This window comes from Desmodus rotundus, chromosome 1 (assembly GCF_022682495.2).
Source record: "Desmodus rotundus isolate HL8 chromosome 1, HLdesRot8A.1, whole genome shotgun sequence".
Classification (NCBI taxonomy): Eukaryota; Metazoa; Chordata; class Mammalia; order Chiroptera; family Phyllostomidae; genus Desmodus; species Desmodus rotundus.
Window position 1 is genome coordinate 27,460,813 of NC_071387.1, and position 19,742 is coordinate 27,480,554.

The 19,742-nt window shown below is 43.6% G+C and overlaps 1 protein-coding gene across 1 annotated transcript in view; it reads right to left on the reverse strand.

Annotated features, from left to right (window-relative positions):
* Window positions 1-2,798: 2,798 nt before the first annotated feature.
* NR4A3 (nuclear receptor subfamily 4 group A member 3) overlaps window positions 2,799-19,742 on the reverse strand; it is a 35,851-nt gene continuing 18,907 nt past the window's right edge. The window contains exons 6-8 of the mRNA XM_053922254.1: window positions 17,421-17,620; window positions 14,929-15,107; window positions 2,799-5,992 (exon numbers count right to left, since the gene is read on the reverse strand). Of these exons, the coding sequence (XP_053778229.1) occupies window positions 5,745-5,992; window positions 14,929-15,107; window positions 17,421-17,620 (627 nt within the window). The 3' untranslated portion in view covers window positions 2,799-5,744. The remainder of the gene's footprint in view (window positions 5,993-14,928; window positions 15,108-17,420; window positions 17,621-19,742) is intronic.

Below are 19,742 nucleotides of genomic sequence, written 5' to 3' on the forward strand. Positions count from 1 at the left end.
CTACCAAAACTCCTCTACAATTGCTCCCCTGAACCACATCAAGCTTCCTACTATGGTGGATGTGATAGTCACAATGCCACTATGATCACAGCTCCTTCAGATTGAAACTATTCACGTTACTGTATTTTCTGAAGGGATGATGCATGTTCTTCCTCAACCACAGTTGATTGGACCAGAGATGACTCAAGGGCACCTAATCTACAGATTGTTCAGGCATCTAATTTGTCCTGGCATGAAAAGTTGAACTAGACCTCTTACATTTTCTCTCTCAGGAATAGGAACTGGAAAATACTGAATAAGGTGGTTAGTGGTGAAAGTGACATTAGAAGGTGATAAGAGAAACCACAAGACAGAAAGAATTACGACCATGGGGGGGCAGGCTGCATCCAGTCTAGGAGGTTATGAAGAAGCAGAAACACAGGACCTAGAGCAAAGTTGAATGAATCGAGGAATTAATAAATGAATAAATAATTGTGACCTAAGATGTCTTTGAGTTTTTGGTAGCCTCAAAACATGATTCATACTGAGTCACTATCCTTAAGACTCCTGACACCTTTTTTTTAAACCTGTGCTGCAGATGGGCCATTTTTTTTGCATCTTGCATGTCTTAGCTGGGATACAGTTCAGCTTTGAGTCATGGAAAAACTCAAAATAACGGTTTAAACAAGGAGTTCTTTCTCCTAAGACTCATGAATCGTTTAATATAAGCAACCTAGGACTGACAGGGTGGCTCTTCTCCACAAAACTCTCAGAGAATGGGCATCTTCCAACTTACGTTTCTGCAGTCCTGAGGGGGTGTCCTTATCTCCACAGTCTAAGGTGGCATCCGTGTTCCAGTTGGAAGGTGGAGAGAGGGACGCCAGCTGTTGCTTAATATAGGTTTATAGAACCCAGGAAAGCCTTATATGTGATTTTGGTGTGGAAACTAAGGAAAAGATCCAAGTCATACTTCCCGAAATAGGGATGACACCAGAAAGAAGTACAGCAAGGCAGTTCATTAACAGAGCTAAGCAAACAGAAGTGGCACCCTAAAGCCAGGGCTAATGTAAAAATCGGCAGATTTTGTAGATATCTCGAGGAGGTCTTTGGACCTCCCTACCTGTGGCATAGGAAGTTCAAAACAATGCCTTCTAGATCCTAAAGAGCAGAGACCACAGCTAACGCGGGTTACCATATAAATCAGACATATTCCAGAACCAGCCCTCTACACAAGCCATGCGAGAACATCACCTACCTTGTGACTACTGCTTCTTTTCCAGGTTGAGATTTCCACCCATAGAGACACTTTCTGGGGCCAGACAATAATCATGTTGTCTCTAGAAGGTTGCTGTCAGATGCCACCTGGAAGGAGAGAGTGGCCTATAGGACATAGTACCCAGATGACACTTTCACTTATGTCCCATTGACCAGAACAGATTGCCACAGCTACCCCTGGCTGCACGGAAGTCTGAGACATGTTTCTCCTGAGTGGCCATGTGCCTGGCTTAACATTCTATTTCTATATAAAAAGGCTTGGCAGCTTCTCATAAGTTAAACCTACCCCGTGATTCCACACCTACGTATTTACTCTAGGGAAAGGAAACGTGGTCACGCAAAAGACCTGTGGGTGTCTCAGTTTTGCGGATGAAGAGTTCTGAAGATTGGTTAAACACCGTGAATGTGTTTGACATCACTGAACCGTACATGCAGAAATGGTTAAGATGGTAGGTGTTATGTGCATTTTACCACAAATTTTTTAAAAAGTCAACATTTAGCTTCTCGTATTAAAATATTATCTTTGTGTATTTAACTTATGACAATTCAACTACAGGCAAGTCCCCCCTCATTTAGTGACTTCCTGCCTCCTTACCCATTCAAACCAGACCCTGGTGTCCCCAAAGAAGAAACTTAATCCTTTCTTTCCCCCACTCCCCTTTATTTTCTGGCCAAGCCCCTATGTTTAAATTCATGTGCAAGATGATCTCTCATTATCTCTCATTTTTTTCTTCCTAATCACATTTTATTACTGAGGAAATGAAAGTACTGCTGAGAAGCAGGAAGAAGGGTTTGGCCTTTCGACCACACATGGCTCTTAGATGTCACAGAAAATACTTTATGCATAAATTGATGAAGTAAGTCACGAAAGCTCCACGTTTCTTTTTTTTGAGCCATCAACACACACAAAAAATGTGTTTGCACTAACTCAATATAGGATGTTTGGGGTAGAGTTGCATCAAGGTCGCATTGACCTTGCCCACAGACAGGGGTGTCTAGCAGTGTAGTTGTAATGGCTTCCACCAAAAAGCAGAGTACTGAGCCATCTCTGAGAACTCTAACCTTGATTCTTATAAACTCTGGTTCACAAACAATTGATATCCCATCATCTTGATGTAGAACTCAGTCCTTCATACCCCTAAAGAATACACTCGGACAACAAATTGTTAGCTCCATTAAGTTACATGCAGTTGAAAGAAAAGCAGCTTCGTCCACTGTGCATTTGTATCTCCTAAAAGCACCCAGCAGTGCTTTGCAAGCAGGAAGTAGTCAATGAATGGTTATTGAATTTAGAATGTCCTTCTTCCCAATCAGTGAGGTTTAATATATTTCCAATTGGAATGCCTATTAATTTTTCAGCATTAGTAAGCTTTTTAAAAAATCCATTTGGGGATGTGCTTAAGAGTTCACAGCAAATACTATTAAATAAATGATTAAGAAAACACTGTTAAATGAAGCATGCTTATTCAACACACCAGCAGCCATTGATAAAATGTAATTTAATTTAATCATTTAAATGTACATTGTTAATATACAAGAGCATTTCTTTCAAATCACAGGTTAACACATACTAAAGAGCAATGCCATTTGAGGAGCAGAGTAACTCTGGAAAACTCTGCTGTCTGAAATAAAAGCAAGGCACTCTCCATTAACAGCTGGTGGATTCCTGATTTCCGCCCACAGAAGGCAAGTTCTCACTGAGAGAGCTCTCCCACAAGGGAAGCATCACCTGCTTTAATTCTTGCTGTCCTCTTCTGCGCTAGTTTGGTCATCCACTGTATAAACTTGTGTGTCAATATTAAGACAAAGAAAGGGAGGTGGACTGATAGATGACTCGGGAGGCTCTCGGAGCTGTAACACATAGGGAAGACAGAAGAGCACTGGCTGTCATCTTTATTTTCAGCACTCGTGTCTGGGCCAATAACTAAAAACCTTCTTTATTTCTTCCGACCAATCAATACGGTAGTTACAAAGTCTTTTCCTTAAATCTGATGGGTGTAAAAATAAAAAGTAACAGCGTTCCTCCGGGGCTCTGTTTTTGTTGTTGTTGTTTTCAGACATGACAAAAAAACAAGGACGGACTTTCCAATACTAATGGTGCACGAAAGGATTATGTATGCACAGCACTTCTAATGTATTCAAATTCAACTTGAATTTGGTCTGAAGCTATTGATACCTTACATGAAATGTTAGCTTTCCTGATATTTAAAAACATTTATTATGTTTGCATATAAGCTGAAAAAATTAATGCAAAAGTACTACTTTACTCATGGTTATCATCAGATAAAATGTAAGCTTTACTGGTTATTTTTAAAAGCCTGTTTTCCTATAGATGCAGTAAGTCGAGTAAGAAGATGATGAAAGGAGAATTAGGTCCTAGTCTTGATTCTGGTACTAGCCATTTGACCTTGGGTAACTACCCTTTGATGGGCCCCGGATTTTCTCCTGTATGAATTTCAGGGTGGGGGTGGACTAGTTGACAAGTCAGCCCTCTTCCAAGTCTAACTTCCTAGAGACTAACATGCCAGATCCTATCATCTTGATATAAAAATAATAATCTTTCATAAAAGTTCACACAAACATAATATATGATCAAATATCAGAATGACTCTTGGAAAAAACAGTGTTTGCTATCTGGGTTACTTTTTGCAGCGATTAGGCAATTCATTTGGCATTTGTTTGATTGATAAGTTAATGACAATATAAACAGCATAGTTTTGTTATCTTTCCTTTAAAAAGACTAAAGCGAAAATGATTTAAAGCTAACAAAAACTACTGTGACATCAGTTTGACATTCAAAGTTTGTGGCTTAGCAAAAATGGCCAAAGATATTTTGACTTGATACAGAATATATAATATAAAGACTTTTAGACCTAAAAATCTTCAAACGTTATTTGAATTTAGCAAAACATAAGCAAAATTTTAATATCAAAGTGCTAAACAGTACTGCCTTAAAAGTCACTGCAAATGAACCAAAAATAACTGCATGGGGAGTAACATTTATTGTACAAATGGTTAATAAAAAGACACATTATAAATATATATGTAACCTGCTATATTTATATATATTTGCTTATTTAATTTCTAATTGGCGTATCCAAGCCACTGTGAACACCCAATTTCAGTACTCTGTAACTCAGCTTCCAGGAGCTGGTGGTCTTGCAATAAATACAGGCAAAGCTATTACAATATAACGTGCATACAAATGTTTATACAAATAAGGACACTATGCAACAAATTATCTCATAGTAATATGGCATTAACAGTATAAACATACAAAAGGGAGTACGAACACGGAATGTTGAAACGCAGCCCACTAACCCTTTCTAGTACTCACATTCATACTATTTTTTAAAAAATAAGACTTGCTTGCTCACCAAAATTGTCTCTTCAACCGATAACAAAAATTAAATTATATATATTTAAAAAACCTTGTTACCCCTGGTGTTTACCCTGTATGATCCAGTTCTTATTTATTTGCATGTTCTTATCTAGGGATCAATCACTTGAGACTCACTAAATGCTCCTGGGCTTCTGAATGAATGTGTCAGTCAGTTGCTATAACTGAAGCAAGTTTAGGGAACTCTGGATAGAACACAACCAAAGCCATTGTATGTGGTCTGTCTCATAAACCGAGCCCCCTTCAGGACAGCTGGACAGTCAGGGTTGGGATCTGGATTCACTAAGAATGGCCTGAAATCTTGGTGGGACCATACCTCGGAAGGGTTCTACGGGGCAGGTGGACAAAGCCTCTGCTAGGAAATTAGCATCTGTCATTTGCTAACTTGACTGCCTCCTTTTTACTTCCATATAAAATAAAGGAGAGTTCATAAACAAGACTTAGTAAGACAGCACTTTAAAAATTGCACTTGTATATGGAAGCAAACAGCCGTTATCATTTTGCTATGTCTCATTTATAGGTTATCTACCCTCCGTCTTTCACCGTTTGTTACAATAAAGGAAGAAAGAAATGAAGCGCGGGGAATGTGGGCCTTGTTTGCACCACCTGGGTACCCTTGCTGAAGGAAGTGTGTTCGGAAGCGATCCTCTCAGGACAGGTCCTACCCTGGCAAACAACCCTTGGCTGTTCTTGTTTTTAAATATAAAGCAACTATAATTGTATTCCCCAGAAACAGTTTTAAAACAGTTATATTACCCTTTTTTTTTTCTCCCCCTGCTGGGATAGCATCGTCCAAAAGTGCTTTGTTAGCAGTTTCTTAGAAAACCCTTATGAACTATAACCCCCTCCCACCCCAACCCCAAAGCCTAAATATAAAACACAACTCCAACACAATACTCTGCAAGTTTTCTGGCTTTAGGTTGTAAAGAAAAGTGCCAGAAACAAACAACAAAAAAAGTCTTTCTTTTTGTCAGGAGCTGCTTTTTCTCTTAAGGATGGACAGGCATGGGAGGTGTGCAGACCCATCCCTCTGCCGCTTAGCAAGCAGGTGCTAGCAGACGACGCGGCTCCCTGCTCAGGCTGCCCCCACTCAGAAAGGCAGGGTGTCCAGGAAGAGCCTGTCGATGATGGAAGGTGGAGACACCAGGTCTTCCAGCTTCAGGTAGAAGATGCGCTGGAGGCCCAGGGTGCAGAGCTTCCGCAGTTCTTCCAGGGCACCCCGGACCTTGGGCTCGGTGGGCTCCAAAGCCTGTCCCTTACTCTGGTGATCTTTTAAGCTGCTTGTGATCTTGTTGCATAGCTCCTCCACTCTCTTTGGTTCTTTTAACCCATGTCGTTCTGCAGAGGCATAGAAAAGGTCAAGTTTAGGAGGCAGTTACACCTTAAGAAACTTTGAATCCCTCATGGAGGCCTGTGTGCCATTCTGCCAGTTGGATGGCATTTCACAATCCAAGTGCCCTCCCTCTTAGTGGGAGGTCATGCCCTTTGGTATCAAACGGCACCAGGGTTTAAATCCCAGGCTGTCACTCATTGTGGACCCTTGAGTAAGTCCCTTAACTTCTCAGCCCTGGTTTCCTCATGAAACAAAGATACCAACAATGCAGTTCAGGGTTTCTGGACAGCCCAACTTAGGGGAATGATGCAGATGAAGCGGACAGTTCCGCTACAGGGTTCCTGCACATGGCCACACTGAATGAGTGATAGGATGGTTATCATTTCACTCAGCTTATCCTAGCAAGGTCTTACAAAAGCCCTGTCAGGGGGCAACTCATTTTCAGAGTGACCCAGAGTCACATCCGGGCAATGAACGAATGTTCCCATCTTGACAGACTCCCTTGGTCGGGGAGGCTGCAAGTTCCATTGGCTAATGCAAGGGCTGCCTGGCGAGACCCAAACCAAAGTGAACTCTTGTGCTTTCATGAGGACCAGCATTGAAAAAAATCCAGTTTTCCTTTTCCTTGTTTTCACCCCTTGAAACACCTATGGGCCCGTACCAGGCAGTCTGTACTGGGCAGTCTGTACAAAATATACATGTCCTCCTGCCATGTGGACAGCAGAGTCAAAGGGGGAGGAGGCCCAGGAGGAGGCATTTTATAGTGTAGCTAGACATGAGTACCAGTACGCTACTTTCTATAAAACAATATATAGAATGATCCCCTTGTTAAATATCACGGTCTCTTATGTACAAGGTTAAGTGACTTTCCCGGAGTCACGCAGCTGCTAAAAGCTGGGATTTGAACCCTGTCTTCTACGGCAGACTCTTTCCTCTTGCTCCAGAGCAAAGTTACCCCTCCCTGTAGTGAGAAAGGAGCCTGCCATCCGGTACCAATTACTTCGCTCCCTCAGCGTGTGGATATCAGAGCCTTTCCTGAGACAAGACCTTGGCCCCGTCCTCTCAAAGTTTTCATGATGTCTTTCCCTGGCCCCAGTTATCTCAGTCCAAGTTTTCCTCTCTCAGTATGTCCTAGATGTAAAATAATAATTCATGAGAGGTGAAAGACATACACCCAGGGGGAAATCATATTTTAGTTTCTAGTTTCCCCACATTAATTTTTTCAGTTGGGAATATTTTTGTGAGAAAAGTTACTTCCCTGTAGCAAAAATCATCAGAAAAACAAAGCAACCATCCAGACACTTTTTTCTTCTCTTATCTGAAGTTAAAGGAGGCCCAAACACCAGGAGGCCTGCATTCTTCCCCAGCTGGGCTGACCGTGTATGATTTCGGTGAGTTTTTCCCTCTCTAGGAGCCATCTTAAGAAGGAGGGTGGATTAAATGACCTCTAAAGTCCCTCCCAGCTTTGAGGTGTTATAATTATATTCAAGTCCAACTATGAAAATTGCCAGCAGCATCTCAATGGATTGTAACGTGCAGACGTCTCGTCTCAATGCAACAAAACACAGAGAAAAGGCATGGGGTTTGGAGCCAGACCCAAGTTCCAGTTTTGGTTCTATTACTTCCTAGTGGTGTGACCTAATCTCCCTGAGCCTTTATGTTGTCCTAGGAAAAAATGGATAGCTATATAAGTCTTTGTGGTATTCTTCTTTCCTTTCTGTGTGTCTAAAGTATCACACAATAAATCAAAAGAAAGAGTGCGATTGTAACAAAACCCACTGCCATAGGTTATTGTGAGGCTCAGCTGAGATGACGCTGCATGAAAGTGTTCTCTCAACCTGTGCTACGGTCAGCCCCTAAGACGATGCCTGACACGTGGCCATGCTTGGCAACTGCAGGGTCAAAAAAAAAAAAGGCAATAAAATCCCCTAAGCTTTGCAGTATATAATTATGCTTTCTCCAGGAAACTATTAGCTCATCAGCACCCAGATGCAAATCTGTCCTCTCTGGCTTACCTTTACTCAATACATGCACTCAGGAGTGAACTTCAAGAGTAATCCAGCCTGCAGTGGTGTTCTGCCTAAAGTTTTATTTTCCCCCCAAAGCAAAAAGAAAAAAAAAAAAAAGGCAGACTGCAAACTTGGCAGTATATTTTAAGAGCTATAAAATGTTCATAACCTCTGACCAAGTAATACCACTCATGGGAATTTATCTGAAGGAAAAACTCAACAGAAGAAGGAAACTGTATGCACGGTGACATTTTGGATAGCATTATCTATTTTAAAAACCAGTAAAGATAAAGAGGGGAAGAACAGAGGAACTATTAAGCAAAAGATAGTATGTCCATGTAATGGAAGATTCTGTAGACACCAGAAAGGACCAATACTAAGGCTAAGAAACAACGTGGAGAAATACATAACATCACATTAAATAGAGAATAGAACATAAAATGGCATCTAAGCTGTGATTACATCTATGTAAAAATTATTTCCGCATACAGAGGAGGAAAGAAAACAGAAAAGTGAAAATATTTATGAGATTGTCCGATAACTCTTTCTTTTAAAATTTCCAGGCTAATGCTGTTTGTAGAATAAACCATGTTAAAATAGAGCAAATGAGAATTTGGTCCTCTGTGGAGCCCTCTAGCAGCTATAACTTGATCACACAATTATCTTGTTGCTAGTACATCCTATTAATACTGAGATATGTCAGATTAGGTTCGTAACCCAGGGAGAGATGCTTCTTCCTGAATAAAACACCAAGCCATTGTTTTAAGCTTTCCTTTCCTTTCAGTGCCTCATGTCTTGAACTATATTCAAGATCCCATATCCATTATCAGAATAAAGAAATTGAGCAATGTGATTGGCTGGATTTCGGGAGGGGGTTGATTATGGAGCCTCGTAACCAGACTTTCTCATGGCCAAACTCACAAAAGGTGCCTGGGAGTTTTCCCTGCTCTCCAACCAGTGGTGACTGCTCAATAACTATGGCAACCATTATTTATTCAGTGAATTCAAGTGAAGATCGATACCTCCTGCCAGCTGGATCAACCTTGGGCCTGGAATTCCTTGAGGAATTCAGAGACACTCCTGTTAGAAGCCAAAGGCACCTTCTTTGTTGTTTTGAACAGCTACTGGATTTGTGGCTTCTTTACTTTTTCCAAAGGGCTGAGATAAAATTCAGTCTCCATGCAAAGTACTGCCAGCAGCCAGCAAGGTTTTCAAATCACTAGGGAGTCACTAAGTGTCTATGGGCTTCCTGCTAATTTGAAATTCCTCAAAAGCCCAATCACTGACGTTTTAGTTTAAGGGACCCCCTTTCTTCTTGCAGCTTGGTAAACATGGCTGCAGAACCGATATTCAGAGAGTTCACAAATTCTGGAGGAAATCAGGCATTTGAATTTTTCCCCTTCTTAGAGAATTATACACAGATGTTAGTTTAAGATCTTTGTCCGCCATTAAACAGAACAAGCTTCTCTGTATCTTTTGCATTTTGATCTACCTTATTTTTTCCCTAGTATTTCAGTATTTTAACTCAGCTTTATGTATTCAAGCTTTAAAATACAACTTACGGAATTGGTTAAGTAATGAATTTACGTGTCAGACCAAGTACATATAAATCAGAAAGCATCTGAAACTCCCGCCTAAGACAAGAACCTCCAGTACAAGATATTACAGAGAATACCCTGCACCAGCTGGACTAGGATTCGTTATTTTGTTTGATAATAAAATACAAGGGTGGGCAAAAGTAGGTTTACAGTTATTCAAATGGAAAATAGTGCAATAAATACTAAAAAATAATACAAGAATAAACTCTGTGTTTCGTGTACTCACAACCTTACAATCCTTTGAATAAAGCAGGACAAAGATAATCTTTATTTAATAGATCAGGTAAGGCTCAGAGAGTTAAGTGACTTGCCCATGGTCAAAATTAACAGGTTGTTAATTTCTTTCACTCCAAGTTCAGAGATATTTCTATTACACCAGGCTGCCTTGAACATTATGTTAGAATGTCCCTCCTTGTTCTGAGATGACTCAGCTCCCTGTAATTCCCTCCTACTTTCTGTGTACCTAGTTAACTAATTGATTAATGACTTCCTTTAACAAATATTTATTGAGTACCTATTCTGTGCCAGGCCATGTTATAGCCACCGGGGTTAAAGCGGTGAGCAAACAGACAACAGATCACACTCCTAACCTGGGTGGCATTAGCATCTACAGACACCGTTGGATTCCTGTGCATTTTAGCTGTCCACGCCATAAATACCTCCTCTAAGAGAGAGAGGAAGGGGAGCAAGGAAGAGGAGCAGAGAAGAAGGAGAGTAAGGAGAGAAAGTGAGGGAATGAGAGAGAAGGAGGAGAGAGAGAGAGACGGAAGGGAGAGAGATCGAGTGAAATAACAGAGCCACTTAGGTCCGTGCTCATGTTTTTCCATTCCTCCTCTAATTAAAATCTACTCATTCTTAAATCACAGATCAAATATTTCTTGAAGGAAGCTTTTCCCTTTTAGTCCTGGTCTAGATTCTTTTTTCTATTTTTTCTCTCTGAAGGATGTACAGGTTGAAATCAGATATTTATGTGAATTGCCTGCCTCTTCCTTTAAACGTCAGCTCCGTGGAGGCGGAGACCGTGTCTGCCCACTGTCCAACACCAAGCCTCCTACACAGGAGAGACACCGGAAGCAGAGAGACCAGGACCCACGTGGATTCACTGTCATGCTCACTCCAGGACACATAGTCATTGAGGACAACAGCCTGCACTCTTTAATTTTTTCTCTTCTTGCTATTGAGATTATATACGTGACTTAACAAATAGTTGATGCAATTCTATTGTATCTGCTTTTGCCCAAAATGTGCTAAAGTGTTCCACTGCCACGACCTTGCTATGCTGTTTCCTTGATTTGCAATGTCCTTCCTCTATATCTTCCTCTATATCTTGCCGTATCTAGATATCACCTCCTTGGGAAGCCATTCGTGACCAGCACCTCGGTCTTTCTGCACCCCTAAAAGGCCAACAGTAGTCTGGACTTCCCCTGCACCGAGTCTGCCCCTTTTAAGGTCCTGAGCACTAAGCCCCATACCTCGAGTTCCTTGCATCAAGATCAGATATGACTTCCTCCTGGGCCATCTACTCTCTGACACAGGATGCATCCATTGCTGGAGACCCACACTGCACCTGACTCCCTCAATATTTGTTCAGTGAACGGGTACTGGTAAAATGGTAATTCCACATGAACTTTGGGGGGACTCCTTATTTGTTAATCCTAATTAACTGCAACTAGATATCACCTCATTACTACCCTATCAGAAGCAAAGCATTTTTATTCCTCTCTGTAAGGGATGTGGCACTGGCAAAAAGGAATGGTTAGGGCAGATGAATGGGGGACCTAAAAGCATTGAACAACCACAGCTGTGGGGAACCCCCTTTTACTGTAGGGAAGGACAGCAATCCGAAAGAGACCATTTCCTGCCCCACCTCACCACCCCACTTTTCACAAAGAGAGAGGTGGAGGAAGAAGAAAAAAAGAATTAGAAAAAAAAGCCACATTTGTGCAAACTCTCAGTGCTGTCCAGATGCTTAATTTTCCTGCAAGCAAGACTGGTCAGACTTCTAAGACCCCGTTTCCTTTTCATGAGTTCTGTGTGGTTTTGGAACAGACAGTTTTGGGTTGTGTGTTTTCTGATGCCAATAGCCCAAGTGATACTCCACAGTCACCCTTTACGATTGATCAATGGAGCTTATTCAGAAGTCAAGATTTCATGGGAGCCCATATTCAAATGAAAATTAATATCCAGAACAATGCACACTGCTGTTTCCCAGGCATTGCCTTTTCTGCCACTTCCTGATGCTTTCACACAGTTCAAACCCCCTCCCAACCAGCAAATCATAAAAAGAGTACTGTAAGGTCCAGAAATGAGAAAAGAGGGGGTTATGTATGTTATAACCACAGCACCTAACACAGCCCGCTCTGCACAGGCCAGCAGGACTGAGGGCAGGAACTGAACTCCGCCGTAAAAGACTTCGTGCATTTTAAGTGCAGCTTAATTCCTTTTATATCATGTCCTTCTCTGAGCTCCCTCAAACACCCAAGAAGACATTCACCAAACATACTGCCTTCCGAGGCCACCACCTGTTTCCTCATGTCACTGAGACTGATTATGGACTGCACGGGTTCCCAAGGGCAAGGGGTGGGCATGTGCCTAATGTGAGGGAGTCCCGTCACCATCCCTCCAGGACAGAACACAGGTGAATTGAATGCCTCTTCTGAAACCCGGTTGGCTGCATCACAAACCTAATTTGATGTAATCTTTACTGCCACCTCATGGGATGGATGGATGCTGTTACCCCCTTTCAAAAATGGGAGAACCAAAGTTCGGAGAAATAAAACACATTACCCAATGGCACTTAACTTATTAAATATGGGACCCCAGGTGAAAACCTGGGGGAGAAGCTGGGTTCCCCAGTCCACGCTATTTCCACCATGCCAAATGGCCTCCTCCCTGAGCAAGTCTCCACGTGACTGGCGGTGGGCTGAGCGGCCGTCACCACAGGACACACGGCAAATGCCGGTGCAGACAGGACTGGCACCGCCTTCTCCGCATCCCTGCTCTGTCCAGTCGCTCCAGGTTGGGACTGCCTGACCTCACAGTTGTCTATTAATATTTACTTGAAGAGTAAAACAACAACAACAACAAGACACAGACCTCGGGCCCTCCTCCTAAACTACAGCTCTCACACCTGTATGGGCCTTTTCCCTCTTAGTCTCTTTTCTGCTACAATTTGTGCTCAACACCAGCTGTCAGGGTAGATCTTTCTAAAACGCAAGCTTCGCCACGATGCTCCTCTGGTCAAAACTTTGTGTGGGTCCCCGCAGATCCCCTCAAGATAAACTCCAACCATCTCACCTGGGTGTGAAAGGTTCTTTGGGTCCTACCCCACCCTTACTTATCATGACAAAGCAGTCTCGTTTCCCATCACTCTGCTCTGTTCAGACATAGCCTTCCTGAAACATATCGTCAATGGCTTTAGCAAACTTTTACTTATGCCTAGAAATCTCGCTCCTTCCATTTCAGCTTGGCGACATCGTGTCCTTTGATCAAAGACCAGGTCCTGGAACCTCTGTGGAGAAGACTACCCCCACCTTTGGCCTCTCAGCACTGTGTACCCGCTCCCACATTCCTATCATGGCCCTCAACACCTTGTGTCATGTGTACCCTCCGGGGATGCGTGTTATCACCTCTGAACACCCACTGAAATGCCAGAGGGCCTAGATCAGTGAACGCTTGTTGATTAACTATACAGATGTGATTGCCATAGAGATGTGGCAACGTACTGGGTTTATTTACCGAAGCCAAGGCTGGCTCTACGTTTTGTTTCTGTTTTTAAAAATGAACGAAATGCCATACTCCCTAGTTTTGAATGTTTAACTGTCCTAGAAGGAGCTGAATGGTTTTGAAGTTGAGCTGAAGCACTTTAGTTGAAAGGCAGCCTTTGAACGCATTGCCTTACAGTCCTGCCGGAGTAGTATGCTTGTGCCTTGAAAGTGCTTCTTTTCTTCAGGTGCTCCCAGTTTGCAAGTCTTTTAAATAGAATCCATACCCTTAGAGACTGCCTTTATTTTTGTTTCATTAATGACTCCCTTGGAAGTCCCTGGCAGCTCTCATCAAAAAGAAGGAAGTTTCACCCTGGCCAAGTGGTTCAGTTAGTTGGAGCATCATCCCTTACACCAAAAGGTTGCAAGTTCGATTCCCAGTCAGGACGCGTACAGGAGGTGACCCATCGATGTTTCCCTCTCACATCAATATTTTTCTCTCCCTCTCTTTCTCTTAAATCAATAAATATATATCTTTGGGTGAGGATTTAAAAAAAAAATAGGAAGAGGAATGGAATTACTCAGCCAGGACCAAATACCCCGAGGAAGCGAGGTTCCACTCGGAATACTGAGGGAACAAGTGGGTGTGTGATACCTACTCCAGCACATGCCGTTTAATTTCCTTCGCCTCCATGTAAATCATTTAATGGTGAACCAGCCTAGCCGCTTAAGGTCCTCAGATAGATCTCACAAGGTCGTGCTTCTGGCCAGCCCCCTCTGGAGCCTCCACCAGCCGGGACTGCCTCCCCAGGCCCCAGGCTGGCCGAGAAAGATGCGATCAAACTGGAAACTCTGAAAGTATCGAGGCACAAAAGGCGCTCAGGCCTTGGGCCTCGGGAGCAGCCACAGGGAGATGGCACCTCCTCTCTTACCCTAGTTCTCACCCTCTTTCCTGCTCTCCCCCTTACTCTCTCTTGTTCTCTCTCATTCCATCTTGGGACCCTTTATCTCCCAAAAGATAGAAAGGGGGAGACGCGTAAGGAGAGAACGGTATCATATAAAAATTGAATATGTTTTATGCTTGTTTCTAAACTTTTTAAAATTATTGAGTTGAGCCATTTCTGCTGTTTATAAATTTTCCTCGGTCCTCTGCCAAAGCTGTCAAATACATTGTAAATAAATAAATAAATAAATGTGTGTTTTATGTGTGTCTAATTCTTTGGTTTTACTGGGGGCCAATAGCCAAGGACTGGGGAGAGGGGAGACTTGCCCCTCTGCCCCACAGGAACGGGCTGGGTAAAGTAATCTTCCTTTGAAACCCCACGCGAAAACCCCCCTGAAGCAGCAGGTCTGACTGCCAACAGAGTGCCCGTGCAGATTCAATTTCCATATACCGGGCTTGCTGACAACGGGAACCCGACAGGAGTCCTCTTTCCTCGAGGTTCATGACAACAAGTTGCAGATATATGTCGCTTGTTTGAGCTGGTTAAACATAGCAGATTTCGGAACAGTGGCAATCGGTTTCCTGACCTTCTGGTGTGTGTGACAGCCAAAGCCACAGTCCACCTTAACCCAGGAAGGGAGAGGAAGGGCGTGCAGTCACTTCGGGTGACCGCAGGGCGGTGCTTACCTGTGATCATGCTCAGTGCTGACAGGCATGCTAAGGCTTGGATATCAAGGTTCAGGCTCTTCAAACTTAAGGAAAAGTCTTTAATGGAGTCGAGCCACTCCCCAAATCCACGAAGGCACTGAAGTCGGTGCAGGACAAGTCCATTGCAGAACACAAACTTATCTTCAGCAGTGTTTGACCTATAGGAGAAAAGTCGCGGGGGTAGAGACACATTAAATAGATCTATTCGGTCTGTCCAATGGGACAATATCATAATGCACAGGGACCCAGAGAGCCGTGGGGCGGTGTTCAGAACCCGGCGCAGTGCCGTCACACCCGCCGGAACACCCTTGATGACCAGACTGTGTTCCTGGGATACGCAACCACAGCCACTTGTCTATGCTAACTTCCTTGGTGAGCACCAGACTCTGTCACAGACTCACCCTGGGACAGGACACTGAGGAGCAGGCGCTCCTGAACTATGGAGGTGAAGCTCAGCGCACTGCCTCTCTCTGCAGTGAACCAAGGCGGTTCCCTTGTTTTCTTAAATGTCAAAAACTGATAAGGCCCGAGGCAAGATACTGTGATTCCATTGCACAGACTCTGAAACCACCAGGACCCTGCAAGTGCTGGAAGTCGATCACAAACTAAAAAGTGGCTCAAATTTTAATTTTATATTACCTTCTCTGATTTAACAGTGGGGCTGCGGAGGGCTATTTCTAAATCTGTGCCGATAATGTATATTATGTCCGTAAACATCCCATACTTCTCTCATGAAAGGCACCCTGGAACTTCTAGGTGGACATCACCTCTCAGCCAGGGGGGCCTTGGGTGCTCCTTCACTTTCTCTAAGTTTCCTTTTCCTTATGTATAAATCAGGAAGGAGTTCTAACGGCTACTTCCTAAGATTGTTGCGGGCATTCAATACAACACAGGATCTGAAGGCCCGTGCACAGTGCCCGGGTCACAAGAGGAGTATTAGGTGTAATCAATCCTGAATCCTATGGGATCCCAACTTGAATCTTAGCCTTCCTTGAAGTTTCGAATCTCTTTCCACATAGTTATCTCTTTCAGTCTACTGCACTAACAACTTAATATCTCTCTAACTGTGCCTCTTGGATAGATGGCTTATTCAATTCATTCACTCGTCAAGTGTTTCCTGAGTACCATGTACGTGCCATTCCTAGAGCCAGGCACTGGGGACAGCTTGGTGAATACAGCGTATTCAGTGCCTGCCCACAGGGAGCTAATCATTTACTTCATCCTTAGTTGCCTGCCTAATAGATGATAGTCACATCGCTGGTTTGGCTCTTGCGTACACCGGATTAGCTGTAAGGATGCCAGTTACCGGCCCTCTAGTTGTAACTCTACCTCTGTCTCCTCGACAGATGTGCTCAAGGACAGAATGGCTCAATCTCAGAGTTTAAAACCTGGACCTCAGACCCCTGGCATCAGAATCGCTGGAGCAGAAGGTGAAATGCAGGTTTCTGGACTTCCTCTAAGAGAGCTCCACACTAAAGTAGCTGGGCAGTGACACATGGGAATCAACACTTCACATGAGGGTTTCTGGTAACGCAGCAGGAAATTGTGGGGAGGGGGCGCTCAAGGAAGAAAATAAGGGGAAAGGGGACTTTTTTCCTATAATATTTGGTGAAATGTTGGTACCATCTCCTAAAAACACATAACTGTAAGGAAGCAAGGAAGATTGAATTTAAAATGCTACAGGTGGCCTTGATGAGATGGGCTGACATCCCAGGTTCCAGCTTTTGGAAAAAGAACTTCCACTTTGTCTTTGGCATCATTGAGTCTGACAGGCTGAACCAAATCTTTTGATCCAGGAGCTATTCTCTTGGAGTAAACACTGGGTGGGGGTTGAGAAGCTGTGGGAACTCTTTACAGCCACATCTGGTGCACTAGAACAGTGACTTGTACATAGAAACCCATGAGGTAAATGCACTGTTCAAAATAAACACTTGCTCCCAGGAAATACCTTATGCACCATGCGACTCTTTCTAGTACCATAGAATGCTAGAGTTACAAGGAGCTTCAGAGGTCACCAGATCCAACCTCCTCATTTTACAGGGAAAGAAATCGAACTTCCAATGAAGCAAGCGACCTGCTGAGGGTCTTACAGCAAGTCTGTAGTAGAACTGCGGGTAGAACCCAGGAGTCCTGGCTTCCAGTCCAATGCACTACCCACTACGCAGTGTTTTTTTCTAACTATTTATTTTTTGATTTTAGAGAAAGAGAGAGAGCATCGGCCTGCCATTCCACAGTTGACTGTGCTCTGATCAGAGACCGAACTCGCAGCCTTGGCGTGTCAGGAAGGTGATCTGCACAACTGAGCTACCTGCCAGGGCCCCCATTACTCAGTTTTTAAAATGCCGATCATATTTTATATTTCCTTCTTGGGTAAACTTCTCTCTGATGACTCATTTGCAAACACAGCAGGTTTCAAACTTCTTCAAAGGAAGGAGGGGACTGAAGGAAGATAAAATAATAATAGTAATTACCTGATGGAAAGTCTGAGAACAAACAGCTCCAAAAAGGCTGATTCTATAAGTAATGTCTGATCTTCTTTGGGGAGATCAGTAAATCCGGGGATCTTTTCTGCCCAGCTTCTGGATACGTCAATGGAGGCTGTCAGAAGGTCGTAGAACTGTTGTACGTGCTCCGCATCTGTACCCACAGCGGCCTGGTCAGTGGGACAGTACTAGGAAGCAAACCGCAGACAGCAGCGTTATCGCAATTCGGCGGGGATGACAGCATCATTTGCTAATGGGCTCTTCCAAGACTGTCTGTGCCTGAATCTTTACTTTTAGGTCCCACAGTTTACACAACCCTTTTGCATTCATAGTCTCTGATTCTCACAATGGCCCACGATGTAGAGTGAATTTTGTTACCACTTGATAGACAAAGAAATCTGCGGAAGTCCCATCAGTGCAGTGGTTTTCAATCTTGACTGCAATCGCCTGGGGAGCTTTAAAAAATACTCATGTCTGCGTCATTACCACAGAGATTCCAATTTAACTGGTCTGGGTTGAGGACTGGTTATGGGGACTTTTAAAAACTCCCCAGGCACCTCCAAAGGGCAGCCGGTGTTGAGAACCAACACCTCAGGGATTCGTGTCTGAGTGAGCCTCCAGGATCTACTGATTCCACTAAAGCACAGCTGCCTCCACACAGGATGCTTAATCAATGCATGGTTTCCAAGGGTGGTCCCTGCACCAGCAGCATCAGCAACACCAGGGAATGTACTAGAAAGGAACATCTCAAGCCCTGCCCCAGACCTACAGAACTGGAAACTCTGAGAGTAGGCCCAAGAAACTGTATTATCAAGATCTCCAGGTGATTCTCATGCACACTGAAGTTTGGGATGACAGGATGAATGAATAAGAGAAGAGAATGATTCGTGCTTGTTGTAGATGGATTTCCGTGAGACAAAACAAACCAGGAAGGGTGGGGGAGGGTGCCCCCTTGGTAGGGCCCAGGGAGCTGCGCACCATCAGACTCAGGACTTGTGGCTACTTAAATTAATGAAAATTAAATTAAAAATTCAGTTCCTCAGTCACACTAGCTATATTTCAAGCTTAACAGCCACATGTGGTGTAGAGCATTTCTATCACTGCGGAACGTTCTCCTGGACAGAATTGATCTAGAGGGTTCCCCGGAGAAGGAAGATACGAATGGGAATAAAGTCTCTCCCCAGCTTTTGAATATTCTGGTAGAGTCAGGGTTTTGCCTGAATCACAGGAAGAAAATCTTTCCTGCTTCAGGCAGAAAGATGGACACAGCAAGGTAGTAATGAAGAGACAGCCAACAGCACGGACAGAGCTGCAGAAACCCTCCTGCAAGTACGCACATCGTTTCTCTCACACGAAGAGCTGCACCTGCTGTCACATCCCTGATCTCCTGGGGTATGAATTTTAATTCCTACTTTACAAACAAGGTAACTGAGGCTTGGCGCAGCTCTGAGGGCTAAGAGACTTCCCCGAGTTACATAACCAACAGCGGTACAGCCAAGACTTAAACGTGGCCTGTGGTTTCCAGTCCTGCCCCTCCTGGCTATTAATAACGTCTGATGTCATTAGCCGGTAGCCTGTGGTATAGTTTTACAAAAGCATTTTACTTCGCTCTAATTGGAGGTCTCCAGATATGTGTTCATTTGGCTCCCTGTTTTGTCAGCAACACAGTGACTGGCACGTGATTAACCCTCAGTCAGTTGTCGAACATTGTTCCATGAAAGGAGAGGCGAGGGAGTGCCTACCTTTGCCACAATGCCCTAACCTGGCTGGAGAGGAGACAGCCAAAGAGCAGCCAGATCCTTACTGGAGACCTACTTAGGTAGGAGGAAATGAGGCACTCATCTTAATTGGGTCTTTTTTTTTTTTCTTTGAGCTTTCCCAAGAGGAATCATAAAAAAACAAAAGAAACATCAGACAAGGAGCCGAGCTACTTTAATTCTAGATTTGTCCAGTCCCCTAATTTGTGAAATAACGTAGCTCTGCTGCTTTAGTTATCTGGGTGAATGACTTCACTTTTCTGAGCTGCAGTTCCCTCCTCTGTAAAACCGGGACCATACCTTCCCCAGTATTTTCTTGCGATGAGTAAATGTGATAATATATGCGAAGGGCCTGACACAGAGAACGTGTTTCCCAAGTGATGACAGTGATGATACTGATAACAGTTGTGATGCTTGAAACTCTCACTGTCCCTCTGCTTCTATATTTATGAGAAGGGGGAAGGTTTCTACCTTTCAGCCCTGACTTTCTAGGATCCTATAAGATCAAGTCCAGTTCAAAACCCTGGATCCTCCGTTCCCAAAAATCCCACCC